This window comes from Anas acuta, chromosome 4, assembly GCF_963932015.1.
Source record: "Anas acuta chromosome 4, bAnaAcu1.1, whole genome shotgun sequence".
Lineage (NCBI taxonomy): Eukaryota > Metazoa > Chordata > Aves > Anseriformes > Anatidae > Anas > Anas acuta.
In genome coordinates this window covers 2930185-2954845 of record NC_088982.1, presented here as the reverse complement: position 1 = coordinate 2954845, position 24661 = coordinate 2930185, and the positions used below count along the sequence as shown (strand labels likewise).

The window sequence follows — 24661 nt, the reverse complement described above, 5'->3', positions numbered from 1 at the left end:
CCCAGCCCCACAAGAGCCATAAAATTCTTCTTATGGGGGCAGCTGCTAACGGTGCCAGCAGGGCGCAGACCCCAAATCACCTCGCTATTCCTCAAAGGTGGATTTTTTCTTGCCTAACCCTCTCTTTTCTGCTTTTCTGCTCCCCGCAGGAACAGTACGAATTCTGCTACAAGGTGGTGCAGGAATACATCGACGCCTTCTCAGACTACGCCAACTTCAAGTGAAAAAAAAACAACAAAAAAAAAGACAAAAAAACTAAAAAAAAAGACAAAAAAAAAATGACAGAAGAGTTGCCTTCTTTAATATTTTGTAATATTCTGTTTGTTAATATACCCCCCCAGAATACGTGTATATATCTTAACTGTTTTAGAGGTTGGTACCACGAGCTTCATCTTAGCTGGAGATTTTATATGTAGCAACGTGTTTAGTGCAGATACTGTCGGCTCCTTTTTTTTTTTTTTTTTTTTCTTTTTTCCAATGTTTTATTGGGGAATTAAATCGCGTGCTGGTTGGATTCCTGTCGTCACACCGCCTCTCTTCTGGAGAGCTGCTGCAGGCTGGTATTTTGTTTGTAAATCTCTTTTTTTTTGTTTTTTTCTTGAGGGAGTAAAGCTTTTTTTTTAAAAAAAAAAAACAAAACGCAACAAAACCAAACCGCCGAGCTAGTCTGGATCTCTGGAAACGTCCCCCACAAGCACAAGCTTTTTTTTTTTTTCCGAACCTCGCAGGGAAATGGTTTCACATTTTTCTGCCGGTCAGCTCTTAAAAAAAAAAAAAAGGAGAAAAAAAAACAACAAAAAAAAGCTTTTTCTGTGTGTGTGTGTATGGAAATATCCTTGGGGTTGTGGAAGAAGCAGCAGAGGTCGCCTCTTTCGGGGTCAGTGGGGTCGGGAGACGAACCTCGTGGTGCAAGGAGGGGTTTGCACTAAAAAAGGGGAAAAGAAATAGGATTTTTTGCTCCCTGAAGGAAACGAGTGTGTGGGGTGTGCCTGCAGCTGCGGGGCCTCCCTCCCTGTTCACCCGGGGTGGCCCCAGCCCTCCCCCAAATTTATGGGGGCGACGGGGAGCTGCAGCCCCCCCACAAACCGGCATTGGGATTGCTGGGGCTGTGTTCGTGTTCCCCCAAACCCCGGCTGTCCTCTTGCATCCCTTTTCCTTCCCCAGCCCTAAAATGAAGCCAGCACCATCTCCACCCAACCCTCAGCCTAAAAACTGGGAATTTCTGCTCCTAGGGGACGGGGCCGTGTTGTTTTTGCCTTCTTTTCACCCCCTTTTTTTTGCGGGCAGAGATTTGGGTCCCCCCAAATTATTTCCCCCAGCACCCCAATGGCCACACATAGGGTCAGGATTCAGCTGCTCCCTCCCAGGTGATAAATCCATTTGGGAAACCCTAAATGCAATGGGACAGGGCACAGGAAGAGCCCTAAAGAAAAAATCCTAAAGGCACCGTGCTGCAGCGCTTTTTTTGTTAAAAAAACGGGTGAATATGGTCAATTTTAATAGTTTTCTCACTCCGAGGAGTCACTGGATGAGGATTTTTTCCCTTCCTTGATGCTCGGAGCTGGGTTGAGGCATTTTGGGGCCGTGGGCTCCTCTGCAAATAACAAGGGCTGAAGAGCTGCCGGAGCTAATCCGGGGCCCGATCCCCTTTAATCCCAGGATTTGGGGCGGCAAAGGGCAAATTGGTGAGGAAAAGGGAAAATCTGTTAAAGGGGGAGGGAAACTGAGGCAGGAGGGATTTGCTGCTCGCCCCGCCTGCCCAGAGCATCCTCCAGCCCCGTGCGCTGGCTGCGAGGTCCCCGGGGAATGGGGCCGACGTCAGCGCCGCCGAGCTCGGCCCTACAAAAAGAGCCGAGCCCCGAACACAGCCCAGAGCCCCGCCGAGAGCAGGTGAGAGCCTGGGGGGGGAATGGGGGCACCCCGGGGTGGGGGGACCCGAATCTGCCCTAAAGGCACCCATGGGTGCTCACAGCCCCTGGGATCGCCACCCCAAACCTATCCCGAGCAGCACCCATGGGTGCTCATCCCCTCCAGCATCCCGACCCCAAACCCAGCCCAGCAGCACCCATGGGTGCTCACACCCTCTGGGATCCCCATCTTAATCCCAGCCTGAGCAGCACCCATGGGTGCTCATCCCCACCCTAAACCCACTCCGAGCAGCACCCATGGGTGCTCACACCCCGTGGCGTCTCTATCCCAAACCCAGCCCAGCAAGCACCCATGGGTGCCTGTCCCCTTTAGCATCTCCATCCCAAACCCACCCCAAGCAGCACCCATGGGTGCTCAAACCCCATGGCATCTGCACCCCAAATCCAGCCCGGCAGCACCCATGGGTGCTCATCCCCACCCCAAACCCACCCCAAACAGCACCCATGGGTGCTCACACCCCCTGGGATCCCTACCCCAAACCCAGCCCAGCAGCACCCATGGGTGCCTGTCCACTTTAGCATCTCCATCCTAAACCCAACCCAAGCAGCACCCATGGGTGCTCACACCCCCTGGGATCTCAATCTTAATCCCAGCCCAGCAGCACCCATGGGTGCCTGTCCCCTTTAGCATCTCCATCCCAAACCCACCCCAAACAGCACCCATGGGTGCTCAAACCCCATGGCATCTGCACCCCAAATCCGGCCCGGCAGCACCCATGGGTGCTCACACCCCTTGGGATCCCTACCCCAAACCCAGCCCAGCAGCACCCATGGGTGCTCATCCCCTCCAGCAGCAGGTAGAAGGCCGGGAGCTGTGGGGGGACCCCCCCGACCCCACAGCCCCCTCCTCACCCCCACAGCCCCCGGCCATGGCTCCCCGCACCCCACTGCTGCTGCTGGCCCTGCTGCTGCTGGCGGGAGCCACCCGGGGCCAGCACTGGTCCCACGGCTGGTACCCAGGGGGCAAGAGGGACCTCGGCGCCCCCCCGGGCCTACAGGTAGGGAAAAAAAAACAGATTATCCCTTTTTAGGTTGTTTTGACCCCAAAAATTATCCCCCCGTGGGATTATTCCCATTTGGGTAATCCCTCCCTGCCTGGGATTATCCCCCCTTCCCATGGGATTACTCAGTGGGATTCCCCCAATATTCCCCCCTTTTATAGGATTATTCCCATATTACCCCCTCCCCACTCGGATTTACCCCCCCTCCCCTGGGATTGACCCCCAAATTCCCCCCTACCCAGGATTAAAACCCCAAATTACCCCAAATTACCACATATAACCCCGGATTACTGCAGATTAGGGCCGGATTACCCCAAATTACCCCCAAATTACCCCCAAATTACCCCTAATCTCTCCCCCCCCCACAGGTCCCAGCCCCCCCCGGGCCGTGCCGCCCCCCCCCGGGCCGCCCCCTCCCTCCCCCCCCCCGCCCCCCCTCCCCGCCTCTAGCCCCGCCCCTCCCGAACTACATTTCCCATCACGCCCCGCTCCCCACCCCTTCCCTTTCCTCCCTCCTCATTGGCCGCCGCTTCCCGCCCGCTACGTCACATCCGTCCCCTCCCTCCCGCCGCCATGTTGCGGGCGCTGAGGCGCTGCCGGCCGGGGGCGGCGGCGGCGGCCGCGCTCGGCCCCGGGGCCGGCTCCGGGCCCGGTTTCGGCCTCGGCCTCGCCTGGAGCCCGCGGCTGGTGCCGGCCCGGGGCCGAAAGAGCCGGCACGACCCCCCTGCCAAGGCCAAGGCGGCCCGCGTCAAGGTGCCGCCGCCCGTCGACCCCGCCGAGCTCGCCGTGGTCACCGAGCGCTACCGGCAGCACCGCGCCGTGCTCGGGGCGCTCCGGTACCGCGGGGAGGGGGTGTGAGGGGGTTTGGGGTTGTTGTGGGGTAATGGTTTGGGTATGGGACTGCTGTGGGGTAGGGGGGCGGCTGTGGGGCTGCTGTGGGGCAAGGGCTTAAGTATGGGGCAGCTGGGGGGTAACAGTTTGGGTATGGGGCTGCTGGGGGGCAGAGGGTTAACTATGGGATGACTCTGGGGATGTTCTAGGGCGTGTGGCTGGGTATGGGGCTGTTTTGGGGTAGTGGAGGGTTTGTATGGGGCTGGCTGTGGGGTGTGGGGCTGCTGGGGGGTGGGAGTAGAACAGTCAAGTTTCTGTGGGGTAGGGGTTTGGCTAAGGGGCTGCTGTAGGGCAGGGGGTTAAGTATGGGGCTGCTGGGGGGTAATGGTTTGGGTATGGGGCAGCTCTGGGGCTGTTCCAGGGCGTGTGGCTGGGTATGGGGCTGTTTTGGGGTAGTGGAGGGGTTGGGGGGGTGATGGCTGTGGAATGTGGGGCTGCTGGGGGGTGGGAGTGGGACCATGAAGTTTCTGTGGGGCAGGGGTTTGGCTAAGGGGATGCTGTGGGGCAAGGGTTTACGTATGGGGCTGCTAGGGCGTAATGGTTTGGGTATGGGGCAGCTCTGGGGCTGTTCCAGGGTGTGTGGCTGGGTGTGGGGCCGTTTTGGGGTAATGGAGGGGTTGGGGGGTGATGCAAGGGGGCTGTGGGGCAGGGGGCTGCTGTGGGGCAGTGGTTCAGCTGTGGGGCTGGGCTGCTCCTGGGTATGGTGTTGTTTGGGGTAATGGAGGGTTTGTATGGGGCTGGCTGTGGGGTGTGGGGCTGCTGGGGGGTGGGAGTGGGACAGTGAAGTTTCTGTGGGGCAGGGGGGCGGCTGTGGGGCTGCTGTGGGGCAGGGGGTGCCTGTGGGGTCTGATCCTGGGCTTGTGGCTGGGTATAGGGCTGTTTTGGGGTAAAGGAGGGGTTGGGGGGGTGGCTGCAGGTATGGGGCTGGTTTTGGGTTTGCGGGGAGTGGGAGTGGGACAGTCAAGTTGTTGTGGGGCAGGGGTTTGGCTAAGGGGCTACTGTGGGGCAGGGGGTCGGGTTTGGGGCTTCTGTGCGGTAATGGTTTGGGTATGGGGCTACTTTGGGGCAGGGGGGAGGCTTTTCCTGGGCATGTGGCTGGGTACGGAGCTGTTTTGGGGTAATGGAGGGGTTAGAGGGTGGTGTAGGGGGGCTGTGGGGCTGTTGGGGTGTGGGAGTGGGACAGTCAGGCTACTGTGGGGTTGCTCCAGGGTGTGTGGCTGGGTACGGGGCTGTTTTGGGGCAATGGAAGGGTTGGGGGACGATGCAAGGGGGCTGTTTGGGGGCGTTGTGGGGTGCTGAGCTCCCCCCACCCCGTGGCAGCTGCATGTTCAGGGCCGAGGTGCTGCAGCGGCAGCGTGAGGAGCGGCAGCAGCAGGAGGACTCGGTGGCGCTGCGGGAGGAGCACCGGCTGCTCATGGCCTGGAACGAGGCCGAGAACGCCCGGCAGCGAGCCCGCAGGTTTGGGGGAAACAACGGGATTTGGGGCTTCACCCCCTAAAAACCCCAGCGGGGCCAACGAGGGCTCCCTTCCCCAGAGCCACTGCGTTTATTTTGGCTCTCCACATCCTTACAGAAACGCTTCCTGGGGTTGTTTTAACTCACTTTAAGATTTTTTTTGTTACTTTTTTCCACTTTTCTGTGGTGTAGAGAGGAAAGGGCGCGGAGGGAAGCGGAGGAGCAGCAGAGGCAGAAGCTGCAGGCGGCGGAGAACAAGGCCAGGCAGCTGGAGGCCGACCTGCGCCGCAAGGAGAGCGCCGTGCTCCGCCTGCAGGTACCCGCAGCGTGGCGACAACGGGGGGAGGGAGATGGAAATGGGTTGATTTCCCGGGGATTTGTGTCACCGCAAAGATCGGGCTTTCCAGGAGGAAGCCAAATCGTTCCTCACCCCCGAGAACCTGGAGGCGCGCATCGAGGAGTGCCTGGACAACCCCCGCAGCTACAACTTCGCCATCGACAGGGAGGGCCGCGTGGCCAGGCGCACCCCGCTGTCCTAACGGGGCGTCGGGACGGGACCCTCAACCTCTCCCCGCTCCCGCTGCCCCAATCGGGAACGGAATCGTTGGACAAACGGGGTCTGGGGAAAAAGGGAAAGGGAAACGCTCGGCCGTGTGGTGGAACCGCGTCGTTTCGAGGTGCTCTTTGTCCTCCTGCTCTGGTTTCCTGCGTTCGCTTGGTTTTGATTTCACCTCCTGTTGTGGGGTTGTGCCCAGAACTCGTTGCCCCGCCGCCCCCTGGTACCTGCCTGCCCCTGTGTGGCACGAACGCCGTGTGCCAGCGGCCTCACGCGGCGTTTCAGCCCCTCCAGTAAACCTGGTCTGCGATATTTTGTCAAAAAACACAGATTCGGTGTGTTTTGTTGCGTGAAATCCTTCCTTGCTCGTGTCCTGCCCTGCTGGGAGGGCTGTCGGGCAGCCTCTAACCCTCTTTTAAATAAGAAAGCTGCACGGGGGACGTCTCGATCCTGTTTCCTTCCCTCCTCCGCCCTGCAGCACCCCCTCAGGGGCAGAGCTGGCTGCTCCCCGCTGGGTTTTATCCCACAGCTTCTCCCTTGGGGCTGCCGGACCCTAAATCCCAAACCCTACTCCCTGCCATCAAATCCCTTACTGCAGGAAATCCCCTTCCAGCCTTGCTTCCACCCTACCACCAGCCCTTTCCCTCCACCCGGGAGGGATCTGAAGCCTGCAGCCAGCCCCCAAGAAGCCCCCACACACCATTTTTATTCTCCACAGCAATTTATTTCTCATTAAAAGCTTTTTGGGGCCGGGCTCCTCATCCTCTCCCCTGGGGCTCTACGCGAACAGCGCCTCTCGCTCGCAGGCTGGGTCGGCCACGCAGCCCTCTGCCGGGGAGAGAAAAAGGGAGAGAGAGCCTGGCGTGAGCGAGGCAGCACCTTTTTTGCTTCAAAACATGAAGCAGCACCCTTTTTTTTTGTGGGGTCACAGCAGCGAGGCCATGGGGCAGCTCCGTTTCGCATTTTGGCGCTCCCACAGCGTCACACCCCAAAAATCCGGGGCTGCCAACCCCAAACACAGGCAGCGGACGCTACGGGAGTCTCGCAGCCCGCTCTGCCTTGCTTTTTAGGCTCTAAACCATCCCCTCTCCCCCCTCCACCCCGTTCCCATGGGGTTTAGGATCCCCGGGGGCTCACCGCTGCTGCAGCAGATGCCGGGGGCGGCGCAGTTGGCCCCGTCTCCCCCGCAGGGTTTCCTCCCGGCCTCGCAGGGCGTGGGCAAGAAATTCTCCTCGCGGCACCGCAGCGTCTCCGGGGTGCCCAGGTAGCAGCCCAGCTCCTCCCCGCAGCAGATGTTGGGCCCGAAGCAGCGCCCCTGGTTCCTGGGGCCGCAGGGCAGGCACTGCACGGGGTGGAAATGTGGTGGCAGAGGGGCCGCCCGCTCCCCCTATCCCATTAATTTTTTTTTCCAGCCTCTCCTCGCCCCTAAAATTCGCTCCGGGCTCAGCCTCACCGCTATATCGTGAGGGATTTGCCTTGGGAGCAGCACAATCCCCTTGGCTCTTGGTTAACGGGGTGCTGAGGTGCTGGTTTCACCCCTAAAACAGCCACCCTATAAACCCCACACCCTATTTACCCCACTGGAAGCATTTTTCCCCAGCTCAAACAGCGGCGGGGGTGAAAACCACTCCTCCTTCCCACCTCTCCCTGTGCTGCTATGGGGCCAGCCCTCCCTGCAGGAGCCACCCGACCCCAAAACCATTCCTAAACCGTTTCCCACACCTCACCTCAGGGATTTAGGAAAATTTGGAGCAGGAAAAGGTCCCACAAGAGGATGGGGAGGAGGAGAGCAGCCGGCAGGGCCCTACCTTCCTGACATCCACGTCCAGCGCGGCGCGCTTGCCCCCGATGGGGCAGTTCTGGATGTAACACGCCGAGGAGAGCGCCAGGAGCCCCAGCAGGCAGACGGCGAGCGCTTTGGAGGGCATGGCTGCGGGGTCGGGACGCTTCTGGGGCCTCGTGGCGGCCGGTTAAGGTATTTATAGGGCCGGCTGCTGCTTAGCATGCCGCCGGCGTGGTCACCCATTTCCCCTAAAAGCCCCGAGGCATTGGTGTCCACACCCGGGGCCTCGCCTCGTCACCGCGGGTCGAGGACGTGAGGGCAGCGCCGTGGCGCTCATTTGTGCCTCGGTGCCTGCTCTGGCTGCAGGAGGGGGGGTTGAGGGGGTTGTGGGGTTGGTTTTGGGGTGAAATCTTGTGGTTTTCCACCTCCGGCCCCTTCAGCAGGCGGGCTGCGGATTCCTTGCTTTCTGTCCCATTGGGGTTGTTGGGGTTGGAGGAAGGTGTCCTGAGGGCTGTGGGGTGAGGAGGGTGAGCTGTAGGGAGGCTGTGCGCTTGGCCCTATACAAATCCCATCTGGTTTGGGGGGGGAAAATAGCCCCATAGGGCTTGGGGCTCTGTGTTGGGGGGTGAAATGCGGTGTCCAGTCCTTCCTGCCCCCCTCTGCCTGCCACTCGTGAGCACAGCACCTCCAGGTGACCCCAAACCCACCCCAGCTACCCAAAACCTTATAGGAAAACACCTGCAAACCCCAAATCCCCCCGAAACCTCCTCGTCAAACACTCCAAAAACCCCAAATCCCCCATAACTCCCACCCTGGAGCCGCACACGTGGCTCCAGCACTCCCCCAAGCCCCAAGCTCCCCGCCTTCGTTACCGCAATTAAGAGCTTCCCGGCTTGAATTAATTCCCCGGCAGCTCTTACGTCTGCGGGGAGCGCGACCCCGAGCCCTGCCGCCGCCTCCTTAATCAGGGAGCATGACCCCGTGGCCTCTGATTAGTGGGGCCGCGGGTAACGGGATCATTGGGGTCACCCCATACAGCCCCCGGAGGTGCGTGGGGCTGACGTGGGCAGCCAGGTTGCGTCCCCCTGGCCGGAGGAGCTCCACCTCCCCCGGGGACCCTATAAAGGACTGCCGGCCCCACACGCGGCCATATACCAGCCCAGGGGGACTGCAGGAGGGACACGGCTCCGTTTGGGACCACGGACCCCGAAAGCCCACCCGGAGCGAAGACCCCGTAAGGGTAAGAGACTTGGGGGGTGACATGTGACCAAATATCACAAATTTATGGGGGAAATGTGCAGAGGGCTGGTGGGTGAGTGATGGGATCGCTGCGGTGGGAAGGTGAGACGATTTTGGGGGATTGTGGTTAACGGGGAACCCAAAGCTCGTGGATCTGTGGTGGTTTTGGGGTGGTTTCTTGCTTTTTCTCCCATTTAGGGGGTGAGACGGAGCCGGTGTCACCATCCGAGGGGCGCGATGGGTTTGTGCGGTGTCAGCCCCAGGACGGAGCTGGCTGTACCAGGAGCTGAACCCCAAATCTCCGCTTCCCGAAGGCACCGGAACCCCAAACTGCCCCCACAGCGGGGTTTGGCGAAGAGGTGAGGTGAGGGTGACACCATGGGGCACGGCCCCATCCCAGATCTGTGTGTGCCGGGGGAATTGGGGTGGGAATTGGGGTGGCAAACCCCACAGGCTGCCTCTGCCGGGTGGGCTTCTCCCTTTTAGGGCTGGGAAAAATTTGGCAAATCCCACAGCCAGCCCAGTAAAATCCCTACAACCAGGAGCTAACCCTCTGAGGTGGAAAATCCCAATGGGAACAGGATGAGGGGGATTTAGGGACGGGTCTGCAGCCTCCACACCCACCCCCCTTGGCCACCCCCGAACCCACAACCGCGTCCCCAAGCTTCTGACGTCCCCTTCCCATCCCGTCCCCATCCCTGCACCCCACACGAGGCCAGCACAGTGCAAGAGGACATTTATTGGGGTTTTTTATGTACAGAGTGGGGGCGAGCACACGTGTGGCTCAGAGGCCGGGCTGCTGCTTGCCCTGCTGCCGGCCCGCCAGGTGCATGAGGCGCAGCAGCAGGTCCCCGGCCGAGCCGTCCAGCACCGTCAGGTTCTTCTCCACCTCCTCCTCCTCCTCCCGCTCGCTGCCTTCCTCCAGGCACGAGGCGTCCACGGCGCAGGCGTCTGGATAGGGAAAAACAGGGGACGGAGTCAGGAGCTGTGGGGTTTTAGAGCAGGGCACCCGCGGAGCTGTGGGGTTTTGAGCCCGAGAGGCTCCAGCTCCGCTTTTGGTGCTTTTATTAAGCAGGGAGCGGGGCTGGCGGGGCTTTTTCCATACCCAAACCCCCCGAAACCCCACCTGGGTGCCCACCCCGACCCCGTATCCCTCTTTTTGGGTTCCCCCACCCCATTACCAGCGCTGCAGCAGACGCCGTTGGCGGCGCAGCGGCCGCCGGAGCCGCAGGGCTGGCCGGTGGGCTGGCAGGGCGAGGGCAGAAAATCCTCCTCCGCGCAGCGCCGCGTCTCCGCCGTGCCCAGGTAGCAGCCCAGCTCCGCGCCGCAGCAGACACCGGGACCGAAGCAACGACCTCTGTTCCCTGGGCCGCAGGGTAGGCACTGCGGGGAACCCCACAGCTCAAACACCCGACCCCAAAACCAAAGGGAAGGGGCTCCAGGCCTGCTCGGAACCCCTCCACGTCCATAAAAGCTCCCCAACACCTCCGAGGTGGCTCCCTACAGCTGCTCCCAGCACGATTTCAGCCCCAATCCCCCAACCCCACCACTTCCCAAACCCCCAGGCACCCTCCCCACCCCACAAACCCACCCTACCTGCCGCAGGGCCGCGTCGGCCAAAGCCCTCTTGCCACCCCGGGGGCAGTTCTGGATGTAGCAGGCGGAGGAGAGGGCGAGGAGGCAGAGGAAGGAAAGGGGCAGCGAAGGCTCGGCCATGGCCGGGGGTGCTCGCGGCGGTGCCAAGCGTGCGGGGAAGGCGCCTGCCCTGCGCTTCTGGCCCCCGTGCTGTGCCGGCAGCTATTTATGCCCCCGACCCCCCCTCCCTGCCCGAGGGGGAGGAGGAAAAAGAGGAGGGCGGGTTGGTTTTGTTGTGTTTTTTTTTTTCTCTTTTTGTGATTTTTTTATTTTTTTTCTTATTTTTTTTCCTGTTTTCCCAAATCTCATCCAAGTGAATCCGTAATTGAGGTGATTCAGTGCAGGAGCGCAAGCGGCGCTGCTCGGGGCTGGCAAATCCCCCGAGCCCGGGGGCTGCCCTTTTTCTTCCCCCCCTCCTCAAATAGGTGGCCACGGGGAGGGGAAGGGCTGTGGGTTAGTTTGGGGTGGGGGTGAGGGTTTTAGGGGGATGCTTTGGGGAGCCAAAACCCCAAAGAGGGGGAGAGGACGCAGGTTTGGAGGTGCTGGTGTGGATGGTGGTAGTTTAGCAGGGCTGTTGGGTTAGGGGATGAGAATTTGGGGACAGATCCGGGTTTAGGAGGCGAGGATTTGGGGTGTCCCGGCCCCGGTGGCAATGAGGAGGGGCTGGTTTTGGGGTGCTGGAGGAGTGGGGACAGTTTGGGCTGCTTTTTTCTCACAGGGGGAAACTGAGGCACAGAGGGCTTGGGGCTAGGCTCAGCCTCATCCTACTCCGTGGATTTGGGGCTGCATCACCCCATGGGTGTGACGGTGCTGCCCCAGGAGGGGGGCAGTGACTCATTAAGGTGCAGCCTTAATGACCAACATCGTTAGCTCCCACCACCTCCCCCCAACCCAACCCTTCACGCCGCTCACAGCAGGGGCCGGACCCGCTTGCGTGACAAGGCCGGGGAAAGTGCAAAAATGAGAAAATTTTAACAAAAAAAAAAAAAAAAGCCCCGTGTGGGGAAAGTTTCCTTTCAAGCGCCCCAAATGTCAGCGCTAAATTGGGCAGCGGCGTGCCACGCTCATGCTCGGGCTCTTCAGTGCCGCGGCGTGAGGCTGGCAGTCGCCCGAGCGATCTGCATTCAAATGACTCTGTGTCTGGAATGATAACGCGGGAATCTGAGATTAAAAAATGTAATTAGGCTCTTTAAAGCCGGGGCAGGGGGGGAATGAAATGTTTTTTTTTTTTTTTTTTCCGAGTGGCGGAGGCCGCGCTGCCACGCCGCGGAATCACTTAGGGGAATCAAGGGGATGGGGTTGGGAGGGAGGGAGGCGAAAAAAGGGATGGAGGGCACGAAAATTGGGTGTTGGGGGGGCGTGGGGTGATGCGGCCCTTCACCATCCTGTACATCTCCCCATCCTGTACCAATAAATAGGGCTGCACGGGCTGGAAGCTGTCCTGTAGTGCCCACGGAGGGGGAAATGGGGTGGATGAGAGCTTGGAATGACCCCACAGGACACAGAGAGAGGTTCCCTGAGCAGGGGGCACCCTCCTGCCACCCCCTCCACCTGGTTGAGTGCTCATTTTCCCCCTGTGAAGCCCCACGGGGTGATAACTCGTGCTCAACCCAAGTGAAACGGTGCCGGGCTGAACCTCTGCCCGCTGGCACGGTGTCCCTAAAAACTTCTGGGCTGCGAGGGGGCCTGGGAGCGAGCTGGGGCGGAGGAGGTGCGAGCGCTGAATCACGCCTGGGCGGCTCACGGCGCGCACAGCAGCACGCAGCTGGCAGGGGTTTGGCTGCCGAAAAAAATGGGGAGGTTTTTAGGAATTGGTTTTTGCCCCTTTTGGGCAAAAAGACCCTTTTGGGGGGTCTTTTGAAGCCGGGGGCTTCACATCTTCGCTACGAAGGGCGGTTACGAGCTGCGCACGGCTAGAAAGCCACGAAATTGCTGAGCTGCTCAGCAAGGGGCTGCCTTTCAAGAGAGAATCACGGCGCTACGGGGAGGTGATTCAGCCGCAAGCGCCTCACCCCAGACAAACCCTCACAGAGCAGCGGCGAGAAACGCCTGCTCGGCCGAGAGACATCAGGAACCGAGTGGCAGCACCGGGGGGGGGCTTCCAGGTGACAAAACCCCCCGCTGTCACCTCACCTGGAGACAGGACGGAGCTGAGTAATTTTCCCTTGGCTTTTTCCCGAGCAGCTCGACGAAGAGCAGAGCTCCTCGCAATTTGACAGCTGAGCAGCGGTCCTGAAAACCCCGAGGCTGCTTCAGGGCCCCCAGCTCACCTCCCGGTCTTGCTGCAGCTTTTTGCAGCCCGATTATTTGGTGCTCTGCAAAGAAATTCCCCACGCGGCATCGCGAATCGTGACCGGCGAGGCCAATTACGAGGCGGGGCGCGGGGCTGCCGTGAGCCATGGTTTTATTAAGGCGTAAATGTCTGCCGGCCACGCCACGGGGCCCGAGAGGCGGCGGGTGGAATGCGATGGCTTTTCTACAAGGGGTCCCTACGAGCAGGGGGAGGCGGCGAGCCGCGTGAGCCACCACGAGGACTCAGCTCACCGAGTATTTAAACAGTTTGTAACTCCCCGGGAAGCGAAAACTCCCTGCCCGAAAGGCACCTACGCTACCGGCTGAGCCGCGGGGAGGGCGGCGCTCGGCTCTGTCTAAATACAAGTTCCTCGTTAAAGAAGCTATTATGGCTTTTGTTACCCTCGGCGCGCTGCTCTGACCCCCCCCCAGCTACAATTCTGTGAGCACGAGGAGCCCCGAATCCTCTCGGCGACGCCGGGCTGAGCGCAGGCTCTCCAAAGGCCGTCGTCCTCGTGTGGAGCAGCAGCAGCAGCTCCTCGCTTTCTCGCCCTCCCGGCGGGTTAGAAGTGAACCCTCCTGACGTCCTGCGTGGCCACCGAGCGCTTGCAGCTCCCGCACGCCACGGCCGGGGCTTTCTGCTTCTCGGCCAAGCAGGGGCGGCACAGGAGGTGGCCGCAGGGGAGCTGGTAAACGGGCTCCGTCTTGAAGTAGGGCGAGAAGGTTTTGCCGCAGGAGGCGCACCCCTGGCTCTGGCCGCTCCTTCCATGCTCTGCGAAGGGAAAGGGAGAAGAGAAGCTGCTTGGTTTGGGGCTGTGCTGCCCGAGACCAAGGGAGGTGCTCGTATCTCAGGGCCACAGGGTGGTTTTTGTCTCTTTGCCATGATAACAGGAAGGCTCTGGCTTGTGGGAGAGGGATTTGTGCTCAGGAGGGGCTGGCTCAAAGCAGCATTGGCACCGTCAGGCTTTTAATTGAGGGGAGGTGATTACAGAGCTCTTCACTTCCACTGAGACAGTTTTATTGGCCTCCCTTCCTCTGCTCTAGCCCTCGATTTAAAATCGTGTTCCTGTCACTTGTGAAGGGCCCGGCTCGCTCAGCGCTCAAATAGCAGCAATTTGAAAAGGGGCAGTGAAAAGCTTAATGGGAAAAAGCTTAACAGTAAAAAAAACTTAACAGTGAAAGCTGTGAGACAGCCAGAGCTACTCAGGGAGACTCGGGGCCACTCGCTCAGGCAGATCCTGGCTCAGGGGGAGGAGAGGAAGGCAGCGGAGCGAGCGCCGGCTGGTGGAGGGCCATAAAAAGGCCCAGAGCATCCAGCAGAGCTTCAGAAAAATCATTTGGGGCATGCACACGCAGCCAGGGCTGTGATCAGGGCACCTAATCACCAACCTGGTGGATATACACACGTGTATTCACACCTGCTGGGATTCTGGGTGCAAATTTGGCTTCCTGGCCCCAAAAGATGCTGAGGAGCAGCTCAGCCTCCCCCGTAAACCCGCTCCCGGAGGCGCTGGCCGCTTACCCAGGCCGGAGGTGGCGTTCCACGAGGTGCTGCAGCCCCCCTCGCCCTGCTGCCCCTTCAGCAGCTTGGCCGTGAAGGACGGCATGGAGCTGAGCGCCGAGGTCAAGGCCATGTCCAGGCTCTCCGAGAGTTTTTGCTCGTGGGGGATCGCATCTGCGAAGGGAAGCAGAGGGTTGAGGAGCTTCTCAGCCAGGTGGAGGGGTTACGCCAGCGTTTCGCCCCATTAATTAAGACCTCATTAAGCAAACATGGTGTCTGTGAGGCTGATTTGCTGAATCCACCTCCCCCAGGGAAGAGCTGAAGCAAAATAGGAGTGGATTCTAGCAAAAGGCATGGAGGAAAGAGCTGGGCTCTGTAATCGGGGACTGGAAGGGGAAGGTAACCGTTATTAGAGGATAAACCACGGGAGGGAACAGATCTCTGGGGAGAGGTGTGAGTTCCCTCTGCCTGTCCCCCCCGAGACATCAGGCACCCCCTGCCCACCCTACAGGGAGCACCCCGAGCTGTGCACCCCGGGCAGGAGCCGTGCTTCACTCGGCTTTTCGAGGGATTTATCTCGGGGCTGCGCCTCGGGGCTGCTCTTCTGCCTCCTGGAGCTTTCCAGCCAGCGGCGCTGCTGCCAGATGTGACACACGCTGAGGAAGGCGAGCAGCGCCCACCTCCTCCTCCTCCAGGCACATCGCACCTCCTGGATGTCTCCTCCGAGGAGCCCGGGGGAAGGTTTGGGATCTGGCTGTGCAGGGAAACGCTCCCAAAGCTCAGCCTCCAGCCCAGGCATGGCCCCACGGGTTTCTTTTCCTGTTAAAGTGCTTTTTTTTTTGCTGTTGCATGAACAAAATGGGTGCTTGGGCTAAGAGGTGTATAAAATAAAAAGCCAATTTCACATTGAGCTGCATGTTATGAAAAAAAGGTGGCCTCCACCCAGCCGGTGGCTTGAAAGCAAGAAGGAGAAGGGAAATAAAACCTAACACAGCGACGAGCCTGGAGGGGAGAAAAAGCGAGAGAGAACGGGAGCAAACGGCACCAGGTTGTGCTGGGGAGAGAGGGGGTGGAAATGAGGCGATGAACCCGCTGCCAGGCCGTCTGTCAGCAGCAAAACACGGCAGCCTCGGAGCTCCGCGGGGATCTCAAACCTCCTGACTGAAAAACCCGGCCCCGGGGCTGTCAGGCCACGGAAGGAACAGCAGCGAGGTTAGGGAGCCCGGTACCTGTCGAGCAGTCCATGTGGATCAGGTGCGACTCAGTGTCCCCTTTCATTTTTTTCGCACTGTTCTCTGAGGTAGGCGTGAGGAGCGAGTTTGTGGAGGAGAAATAGGGCGGCGGCGCGGGGCTGGGCTCCAGGCAGTCCAATTTCCTCTTCAGAGAAGCCGCGGTCACGCAGGAAGGGACGAGCATCTCGGGGGCGTGCGCCCTGCCCAGCAGGTTGGTGCCGGGGATGCTGTGCTGGAGGAGGAAATGATCGATCCTGGCTTTGAGGGTGGGGTGAGGCAGGGGCTGCGAGTGCTGGCTGAAAGCCACGCCGGTGAAAGGGTCGCTGGGCACCCTGCCCCAAGCCGCCTCGCTCCGGTTGCATTTCTCCAAGGTGCTCTGGTCGATCACCTTCCCGGAGGGCAGGAGCACGGGGAAAGTCATGATCTCCAGGGTGATGGGGTCCAGGAATTCTTCGGGGATGTCCTGCACCACGTCCACCAGCTTGCGGAGCGCCTGCCACTCGCCGTCGCTGCTGCCCAAGGGCACGCAGTCGCTCTCCATCGGCGTCCAGAGCTCGGGTTTGAGGCCACCACCGCCACCGCCACCCCCATCCTGGGCGAGGCACTGCGAGGCCACCTGAAAAACCCCCTCGATCACCTCCTGCGGGCAGGACTTGGCGGGCTGCCCCCACACCTCCAGCCTCTTGATGCAAGGCAGCCCGCCCCCGGCCACGTGGGTGATGCAGAGCTTGAGGTGCGAGACGTTGCTGAGCGAGGAGGGGCCTTTGTTCCACAGCTCCTGCGAGACGGAGCCCGGGTAGGAGCCGACGCTCTCCAGCTGGTGGAAAGGAGGCCTCGGCTTGAAGCCCCGGTGCCCAAACGTCACTTTGCTTTGATTTTTTAAGACTGCTTTGCCCACCAGCGTGAAAGTGTCTTTATCCGACAGGGGCTGACCGGCCAGAGCTGAGAAATGCCCCTCGGAGCTTTTATTGCACGAGGTAGAGGTGTAAACTTCGAGGCCGGAGAAGGTCTGGTAGCCTCCAGAGGAGATGTCGACGTTGATCCTGCAGATCTCAACGTTGAAGGGGAAGGAGATGGTGACGTGGACGGGGGGTTTGATGAAGTACTCGCTGCGGAAGCCACGGTTCCTTCTGGCGAGGTCCTCAGAGATCAGGTTCTCCACTTCGTAACCATCGGCAGAAATCTGTGTTGCAAGAGAAAAACGGAATTAAATCGAAGCAAGAAAATAAAAAAAAGAAACTATTCTCATAAGGACTTATTCTTAAGTCAACAAAGCAGGAACCCTGGCTGTGGTTTCACGTGTAGCTGGGACGAGAGAGGAGATCCAGCCCCATCTCTGCCCCCTCTGCTGCCTGGCCAGTGGCTTGCAGAGCCGATTTCACTTGCTGTAGGAATGGAAAGTCGTGGCTGGGCTGTGGTTTCGGCTGGGTGGGTGAATTAACAAGGCCTGGAGGGGTTCGGAGAGCTGGGAGCAGAGCGCTGGGGAAACGGGAACCTTCCCTCTGTCCACTGGTGAGATGTTGTGTCAGCTCCTCCTGCCCCGTGAGGATGTTCTCTGAATCTTACCCACCACTCGTTTACCCAAAAAAGAGACTTAATGAGGGAGAATTGCTCCTCAAAAGTGGCTTTTAACTAAAAAAGGAGGTGGCGGCCGAGAGATTCTGATGATGCTGAGCAAAAACTCGCGGGTTCTGATCAGAGCACCTCCAACAAACATCGCCAAGAGCTGCACGCTCAACTGGACAAGGCGGAAGCGGTAATCTTGGGGGAAAAAAACACATCGAGAGTCAAAGCACGCGCACCTGTAGGCACATAACATCGCCTTGTTATGAGATCCTGCACAACGAGGGCGCTTCCCCTCCGCTAATTGGCGTGCGCCACGTTGGAGCACTCGCGGAAGGCCACACGGTGTTCCGACACCCAGCAGCAGCGCTGCCGTTAATTAATCCGAGCACGGAAAGGGCAAAGCAAGTTTCGAAGAGCAGCGTGGGCCCGCTGGGAAATCTCCCCCGGCTGAATTTCTCCAAGCCCCGAGCCTTCCGGCTCCGTTTTCCCTTCGTGCGAGATGCAGATCCCAAAGCAGGCGGCGGCTCCCGCGTTCAGATCCCTCTCTGGGCTGCCCAGATCTTACCAAAAAATGGGAGTTTGCACGAGCTGCCCTTGTTGTGCCTTCTCAGGAAAGCCCAGCAGGCTGGAATAATTAGCCAGCCTGCTAATTATCACCAATAAGCAGCAAAAAAGCCTCCCCAGGCATGTCAAGGCAATTCCTCCTAGCCCCCCACCCCCTGAGCCCCCCCGTTTTTACATTTTACCTTGTTGCAGTGAATTCGGGGCTTGAACTGGGGGAGGCAGACGTTTATCACCATCTTTGCAGCCGGAGATGGCTCACTCTGGGCATCAGATTCAGCTTTGAAAAGAAAAAAAAATAAAAAAGAAGGCAAAATAAGTGAACATCAGTGAAAATCTCTCGTGTAAGACACCTCGCAGGTCCCGCGTGCTGGCTTTGGACCAAAATCTTCGCTTCTGTGCCCATTTTCTCCCCACGTGCTGCGTGCTTGTGCTGCCTGCAGAGGTTTGGGGCAGGACCCGTGTGGATGGGACGCGGTGCTGCCTGCGGGGGGGTTTCCATCAGCTTCTGAACCCCCCTGACCCCTGGCAGTGGGAGTGAGAGCTGAGGTTTTGTTCCAGGCGCTGGGAGAATGAAAACTGCTTTTGGGTTCATTCTGCCCCCGCTGCCTCGCGGGTTCCTTCAGTTCCTTTTAGCCCTGAGGTACCCAAAGAGCAGCCCGCGCTGTTCCCTTTCCTGGAACGCCCCGAGATGCCTCTCAGCCCCGTTTCTGATCCCGTCACCGTCCTGGGCTGCGATCCTCTCCCCCTCAGCGGCCACCCGGGAAAGCTCCTAAAGCCCGAGGCCGTTACCGAGGTCATGGCCTCCGTCCTTATCCCTTTCCAAGCCTTTAATCACCTCTGGCAATTAGCTCGTCGAGGCAATTAGCGGTTAGAGGGTGAAACCAGCAGCCTCCAGAGCTGGGACACAGCAGGACGTGCCACCCCACGGGGACATCGCCCCGAGCAGAGGCTCCAGCAGCAGAACTCAAGTCCCCTCGGCACAAAACTCACATTTTGGGGTCACGGCACCCCAATTCTCAGCGCCAGCCTCCACCCCGCTGCTCGTTTCCCACCCTCTGCCCCCTGTATTTGCTTATTTCAGCTAAAGGAAGAGCTCAGCCTGCCCAGCAGCCCTAACTGAGTGGTGCTGGAAAGGGGACACGCGTCTTCCTGACCCCAATCCCCTAAAAACCACCCCAATTTTTTCCCCCAAAACCCCAACGGCAGCGACACGGCCCCGCTCTCTGAGCAAAACCCACCCGAATTCATTCAGGGCAGAGAAAACAAAGCAATCACGGAGAAAAATGAACACGAGAGGAGCTTTTATTTGCCACGGAAGCATTTGAGGTTTGATGGAGCAGAACGAGCGGACGCGCCAAGGCAGCCTCAGCTCCTGAAACGGCTGCCAAAAATGAAACCAAACCCCGGGGGGGGATTTAAATCAGGAGGGATGCGGCGCTAGGGAGCCCCGCGGAGCAGCGCGGGGTCGAAGACTTTGTAGTGCAGGTAGCTGAGCTTCTCCGAGCGCGTGCGTTTGAGCAGGGGGAACCACTCCCAGAAGGGAAGCTCCAGCACCACGTAGCCCAGCAGCCGCAGCTGCCGCCTCTTCAGGCGGTGCAGCCCCAGCAGCCGCTTGGAGAGGTAGCAGTAGTGGTTTCGGTTGGACACCTGGATGGCCAGCTTCACCCCCCCAGGCTGCTGGGGCGGAGCGGGAGAGCTGGGGGCATCCAGGAAGCCCCCTAGGGGGGGTGAAATGTGTAATGAGGTTCTTGCGGGACCAGATCTGCCTGAAAATGGGGTTTGTGGAGCTTGTTTTTCCCCCCTCGGCTCCCAACCAGGAGCTGTGGCTTCGTTTTCCACTCCCTGCCGAGGCTGGGTGCTGCATTTCCCCTTCAGGAGCTGAGCCATCAGGTCGTCCGTCAGGCTGACCCCGATGTCCCGCAGTTCCCTCCCCGCAGAATCCTTTACGTTGAAGGGGACGGGGCGCCCGTCGGCGGCCAGGTGCACCTCCAGGTCGCTTGAGCGGGCGTGGGGCAGGATCATGTGGCTCTTCACGTACTCGGGGCCGCCCAGCACACTCTCCAGAAGGCTCACGGCTTCCACGATCTCGGGCCTGACGAAGATTTCCTGCTGGGCGAAAGCCAAAACCAGCTGGGTCATCTCCTGGGAGAGCTGAGGGCTGAGGCGGCTGCCTCGGTAACCCGGGCACTCGATTTCCACGCTCCTGCCGAGGGTGAAGAGATCCTTCCCCAGCTCGTATTTACTGTTTCTGGTTTTTTGGACGAAATCCTCACTCAGAGCATAATCAATCAGCTCCTCAGGGAAGCGCCCGACGAAGGCCAGGCCGAGCAGGCCGGTGAGGAGGTGCTCGGGGAACCTGTCGAACTCCCGCAGTTTCCTGCGGGTGTGCTCGATCAGGCTGGAGTAAAACTCCTCCTCGTTCGGGGGCTCGTAATCCAAGCAGCCGAAGGACCAGAGGAACTTGGCGGCGTCCTTGCTGCGGCAGTAAGACACCTTAGAGGGCAGCGCAGCCGCCACGGCGGCCAGCACGGCCTCGTCGTAGTAGTGCAAGGAGGAGCAGGCGAGGGCGACGTGCATGAGGCCCTGGACGTTGGTGGTGGGGATTCGGGGTGGGATCACCGTCCCCAGCTCCCTGAGGAGGGGCAGGTGATCCAGGCGGGTGTAACGCAGCAGTTTGAGGACGTTGACCAAAGCGTAGGTGCTCATCTCCTCCAGCTCCGGCGCCACCCGCTCCGCGATCCTCCTCACCAGGCGCTCGGGGACGGCGCTGAGGGATTTGAAGAGCCCCAAGCTGATGGCTCCCACCTCCTCCAGCGTGCAGGAGTCCAGGTGCTTCCAAATAACGCCCTCCAGCTTCTGCACCAGCTCCGGGGGGGCTCTCCTGCCTTCGCCGATGATGTAAAGGAGCTGAACGAGCTGGGGCAAAGCCAGATCCTTGCAGCTCCTGGCGGCGTAGCTGAAGAGGATGCTGAGGTAGGAGGGCACGGCGCGCTGCAGGCAGCGCCAGCAGTCGGCCACCAGCAGCAGCTGCTCCAAGCTCATGGCCCAGGCGCGGCGGCAGAAATCGCGCTCGCAGGCGTCCAGGAGAGGGTGAGCGGGGGGGACGCCCAGGCGGACGCAAGCCTTCAAAATTTCGATGAGCTGCGGGGTGGCAAAGCTCTGGATTTGCTCAACAGCGCAGCGGGACAAGGTGTCAAAGCCGGGCTCGGCCAGCAGCGCGGCGTGGCGCTCCTCAGGGAGGCGGCTGAGCTTGTGGAAACACTCGGTGATAGCTGCTGGGCTCTGGTTTCCCCCCCGGGAGGTCACGCCGAGCAGAATCGCCTCGGCTTCTTCCTCAGGGAGGGTCTCGAGCGGCTCGAACCTGTCGTAGCAGAGGGATTTGTACTCGGGGCGCCCCCGCTGGAACACGCGCGGGTCCTCCTTGGAGTCGTGCAGCTCGCTCTGCTCCTTCTCCACCTCCTGCTTGGCCCGGAGCGGGGTTTTCTTCCTGCGGGGGGGCTTGGCCAGGGCATTTCTGGCGGGTGGCAGAAGCTGGGAGGAGGCAGCAGGGACAGCAGAGCTGCTGGGAGCATCCCCAAAAGCCTGGAGGCTGCTCCTGGCCCTGCTCCTGGCGTAAGCGGCGGGGTTGTGCAGCACCCTGTAGCCCGGCGGGGTCAGCAGCTGGATGGCGGCGCCTTTTTTTGGGTTCTCCTCCTCCTCCTCTTCCTCCTCCTTCCTCCAGCCGCCTCCCTCCTCGGCTTTGCAGGGGGCTGAAGAAGTCAGGAGGGCGGCGGTCACCCTGCTCAGCCTCGGGAAGCGTCGGCGGACGAGCACCGTGGCCATGGCTCGCAGCTCAGCCGGGCTCTGAACTGCTCACAGGTACTGCAAAAAGGGCAGACGGAGAAGTCAGCGGCTTCCAGCGGGCACCGAGCACTTCGGCATCAGTTCCTGTAGGCCACCGGGAGCCGGGTGACTCCAGGGATTCCCCCACGGGGCTGTAGGGCAGCAGGAGGCACCCCGAGACTTTGTATCAGCAGGTGGGCACCAGCAGCTACAAGGAATCTGGCAGAAATCGTGGGATTTCAGGAAAAAATCCTTTTTGTAACAGAGCCCAGCCGCTTTTCTTTCATTTTAAGCCACAAGAACACGTTTCTGTGAGACAGGGGCAGCTTCAGGAGGGTTTCTGTACTGAAATGAGGCGCTCTGCTGCATCAAGCAGCGCCCACAAGGCTGTGGAAATACCCACGGCTGCTCTGCCGCTGGGTAAGGGGCACCCAGAAGGAGAAACGTGGAGCAAAGCAGGGGAAAAAACCACCAAAAATCACCTCAAGCCGCGAGAACTCGGAGAAAAGCTTCACCCTCCGGGCACGGGAGCCAGCTGCGGGGAGCAGGGAGGCTGGAAATGCCTCCCCAGCTCCCTCCTGAGCCAGCCGCAGCCGAAAGGGCGAGGATGAGACATTTGTCAGGAGCCCAGCTCCGTGCTGCCAGCCCGCTCCGGCTGCCAGAGGAGCCCGTTCGCCACCAGTCGGATGCTGAGGGTGGAAAAAAACAGCCCTGAGGTGTGTTGGAGCGGGCAGTGCCAGCCTCCTCCTCCTTGTTGCTGCTCCCACGGCACACAGGACATCAGGTAAAAGGAGAAGCAGAGCCTGGGAGAACCACAGCAACGCAAAACCTGTGAAATTCTGCGCTCCTGATGTGTGTGTGGGGGATAAACCCTTTATAAAGGCCTCTCTGCAGGCTGCTCCCTCGCCGGGTGGTTTGACTTCTGCCTCAACGTGGCTGTGCTGCTGGCTGAGGGCAGGATCTGGGCATGGAATTGGGGAAAAAGAACGTGGGAAGGTGGGAAGGGCCCCGTTCAGCTCATATAAATGTCTGCTTGTGTTTAATTCCCACCCCTGCTGGCTGTCACGGCGAGCTGGAGCTGCCCACAAGCAGCACGACGCCGTCCTCCTGCGCCTGGAGCCCAGCAGCCCGGCACAGGCTGGGATCCCCTGGCTGGGGAGGGAGATCCTGAGCCCTGCAGCACCACCAGCTCCCCCAGCCCCTCGTGGGGGGGCTGCAGGACTCATTTTGGACGAGGTGGGGTTTATCTAACCAAGGATTTCTGCCCTGACTCAGTTCTGCACGCCCTGTGCTCATTTTGCTGTCACTGATGGGCTGGCAAGCAGCACCACGAGACACAACACTCCTCTAAAACACGTCCCGTGCGCTGCTGGGAGCTGCTCCGAGCCCACCTACAGCACCCTGCTGCTCCCCAAACACCCCTCACGGGACCACCAGCCCCGCTTCGGAGGCAGGGAGCCAACCTCCTGCTGTCTGCACCCTGCAGGCGAGCAGCACCCGCTGCTGGGGGCGCACCCACACAGCCGCGTTAAGCTCCGGGACACCTTTGGGAAGAGATTCTGCACGGGGAACGTTTCTGCAGGGAGAATTTTGGGAGAATTTTTCTTTTATCTCCTGTTCTGCAGCAGGAGCACGGCGGGATGAGGCTGGCAGGGCCGTGACACGTCCAGCACCTTAAAAAAAATATGTGAGGTCGTTCTGTGTGTGGCTTTTGTGCATCTCCACGCCTAAATCTCGGTGTTTCGAGCCCCTGCAGCTCTCCTCACGCCCTCACTGCCCAGTCCCCCCCTCCTGCACCCGCTCTTTCTCCTGACGCCGCGCTCCTCTTCTTCAATGAGATGTATCCGGGCTCCTTCACGTCTCCGCGCACACCTTGCTTAAAAAAAATCCCTCCTCACAGCACAATTAACGCTGCAAGTCCTTAACGAGGCCCAAGCGCCAGGCCCGGCCCCCCCCTGAGCACCCCCAGGCCCCCTCCCCGTCCCCCCGTCCCCACCCCTGACAGAAATATCCCCTCATTTCCCCTCCCCGAGCCTCCCCGCGCACTAATTACCCGTTTCTGTCATTAATTTCCCGTCATTAATTACCCGCCCCCCCCCCCCACCCCGCTCACCGGGCCCGGCGCTGCCGCAGCCGCCGCCGCCGCCCGCCCGCCTCCGCCGCCGCTTCCGGGTGGCCGCTGGTGACGCACTTCCGGTCTACGGGAGCCGAGCGGGAAATGGGAGGGGGGGGGAGAGAGGCCGGTAGGGGGCGTGAGGGTAGGATCACGTGGGGGGGGAGGTGGGGTCACGTGATGGGGTCCTGCGCGGCCTCTGGGGAGGGGGGTGCCGCCATGTTGGGGAGGGCTGAGGGGGTGGGGGGAGGAAAGCACAAAAACACAAAAAATCACCCCAAAAAAATCACAAAAAATTACAAAAAAAATCACAAAAAAATCATAAAAAAAAACACAAAAAAAAATGCAAAAAAATCACACAAAAATCACAAAAAAAAATCACTAAAACACACAAAAAATCACAAAAAAAATCACAAAAAATCACACAAAAATCACAAAAATCAAAACAAATCACAAAAATCGAAAAACTCACCAAAAAAAATCACAAAAAATCACAAAAAAAATCACAAAAAATCACACACACACACACACACACACACACACACACAAAAAAAAAAAAAAAAAAAAAAAAAAAAAAAACACACACAAAAATCACAAAAAATCCCAGCATTGGGAACACCCCAATTTCAAAGAATCACAAAATTATTAAGGGGGAAAAAGCCCTCCCACATCATCTGCTCCAACCAGCCCCCTACACCTCACCCACGTCCCCAAGCACCTTCCCCGAACACCCCCAGGGATGGGGACGCCGCCCCCTCCCTGTCACCCCGTCCCCATCCCGACCACTTTCTGACAGAAATGTCTCCTCATTTCCCACCCGAACCTCCCCTGGCACAACTTGAGGCCACTCCAGAATCCCAGAATTTCTAGGTTGGAAGAGACCTCAAGATCATCGAGTCCAACCTCTGACCTAACACTAACAGTCCCCACTAAACCATATCCCTAAGCTCTACATCTAAACATCTTTTAAAGACTTCCAGGGATGGTGACTCCACCACCTCCCTGGGCAGCCTGTTCCAGTGCCTCACAACCCTTTCGGTAAAGAAATTCTTCCTAACATCTAACCTAAAACTCCCCTGGCGT

General features: G+C 59.6%; 5 protein-coding genes across 7 annotated transcripts; 1 reads left to right on the top strand and 4 right to left on the bottom strand.

Annotated features, from left to right (window-relative positions):
• The first annotated feature begins 3474 nt into the window (after window positions 1–3474).
• On the top strand, window positions 3475–6156 carry MRPS26 (mitochondrial ribosomal protein S26). Its single transcript, XM_068679553.1, has 4 exons — window positions 3475–3765; window positions 5141–5278; window positions 5468–5591; window positions 5683–6156. Exons 1-4 carry the CDS (start codon window positions 3503–3505, stop codon window positions 5812–5814), a joined length of 657 nt encoding a protein of 218 aa, XP_068535654.1. The 5' UTR covers window positions 3475–3502; the 3' UTR covers window positions 5815–6156.
• Window positions 6157–6539: 383 nt separating this feature from the next.
• On the bottom strand, window positions 6540–7800 carry LOC137855429 (neurophysin 1). Its single transcript, XM_068679556.1, has 3 exons — window positions 7640–7800; window positions 6969–7173; window positions 6540–6659 (listed from the first exon to the last, which is right to left on the bottom strand). The coding sequence occupies exons 1-3, from the start codon at window positions 7757–7759 to the stop codon at window positions 6610–6612; spliced, it is 375 nt and encodes a 124-aa protein (XP_068535657.1). The 5' UTR covers window positions 7760–7800; the 3' UTR covers window positions 6540–6609.
• Window positions 7801–9572: 1772 nt separating this feature from the next.
• On the bottom strand, window positions 9573–10771 carry LOC137855428 (vasotocin-neurophysin VT). Its single transcript, XM_068679555.1, has 3 exons — window positions 10450–10771; window positions 10035–10236; window positions 9573–9804 (listed from the first exon to the last, which is right to left on the bottom strand). The coding sequence occupies exons 1-3, from the start codon at window positions 10567–10569 to the stop codon at window positions 9638–9640; spliced, it is 489 nt and encodes a 162-aa protein (XP_068535656.1). The 5' UTR covers window positions 10570–10771; the 3' UTR covers window positions 9573–9637.
• Window positions 10772–12875: 2104 nt separating this feature from the next.
• Window positions 12876–23677, bottom strand: UBOX5 (U-box domain containing 5). Its single transcript, XM_068679552.1, has 5 exons — window positions 23579–23677; window positions 17826–17920; window positions 15511–16696; window positions 14303–14455; window positions 12876–13552 (listed from the first exon to the last, which is right to left on the bottom strand). The coding sequence occupies exons 2-5, from the start codon at window positions 17877–17879 to the stop codon at window positions 13344–13346; spliced, it is 1602 nt and encodes a 533-aa protein (XP_068535653.1). The 5' UTR covers window positions 17880–17920; window positions 23579–23677; the 3' UTR covers window positions 12876–13343.
• On the bottom strand, window positions 18928–23677 carry FASTKD5 (FAST kinase domains 5). Of its 3 annotated transcripts, XM_068679551.1 has the most exons (4): window positions 23579–23645; window positions 22929–23138; window positions 21948–22426; window positions 18928–21504 (listed from the first exon to the last, which is right to left on the bottom strand). In XM_068679551.1, exon 4 carries the CDS (start codon window positions 21463–21465, stop codon window positions 19081–19083), a length of 2385 nt encoding a protein of 794 aa, XP_068535652.1. In that variant the 5' UTR covers window positions 21466–21504; window positions 21948–22426; window positions 22929–23138; window positions 23579–23645; the 3' UTR covers window positions 18928–19080. The 3 variants fall into 3 exon arrangements, with proteins under 3 accessions (XP_068535652.1, XP_068535651.1, XP_068535649.1); XM_068679550.1 differs by lacking the exons at window positions 21948–22426; window positions 22929–23138 and having other exon boundaries at window positions 23579–23677; XM_068679548.1 differs by lacking the exon at window positions 22929–23138 and having other exon boundaries at window positions 18928–22426; window positions 23579–23670.
• Window positions 23678–24661: the final 984 nt, after the last annotated feature.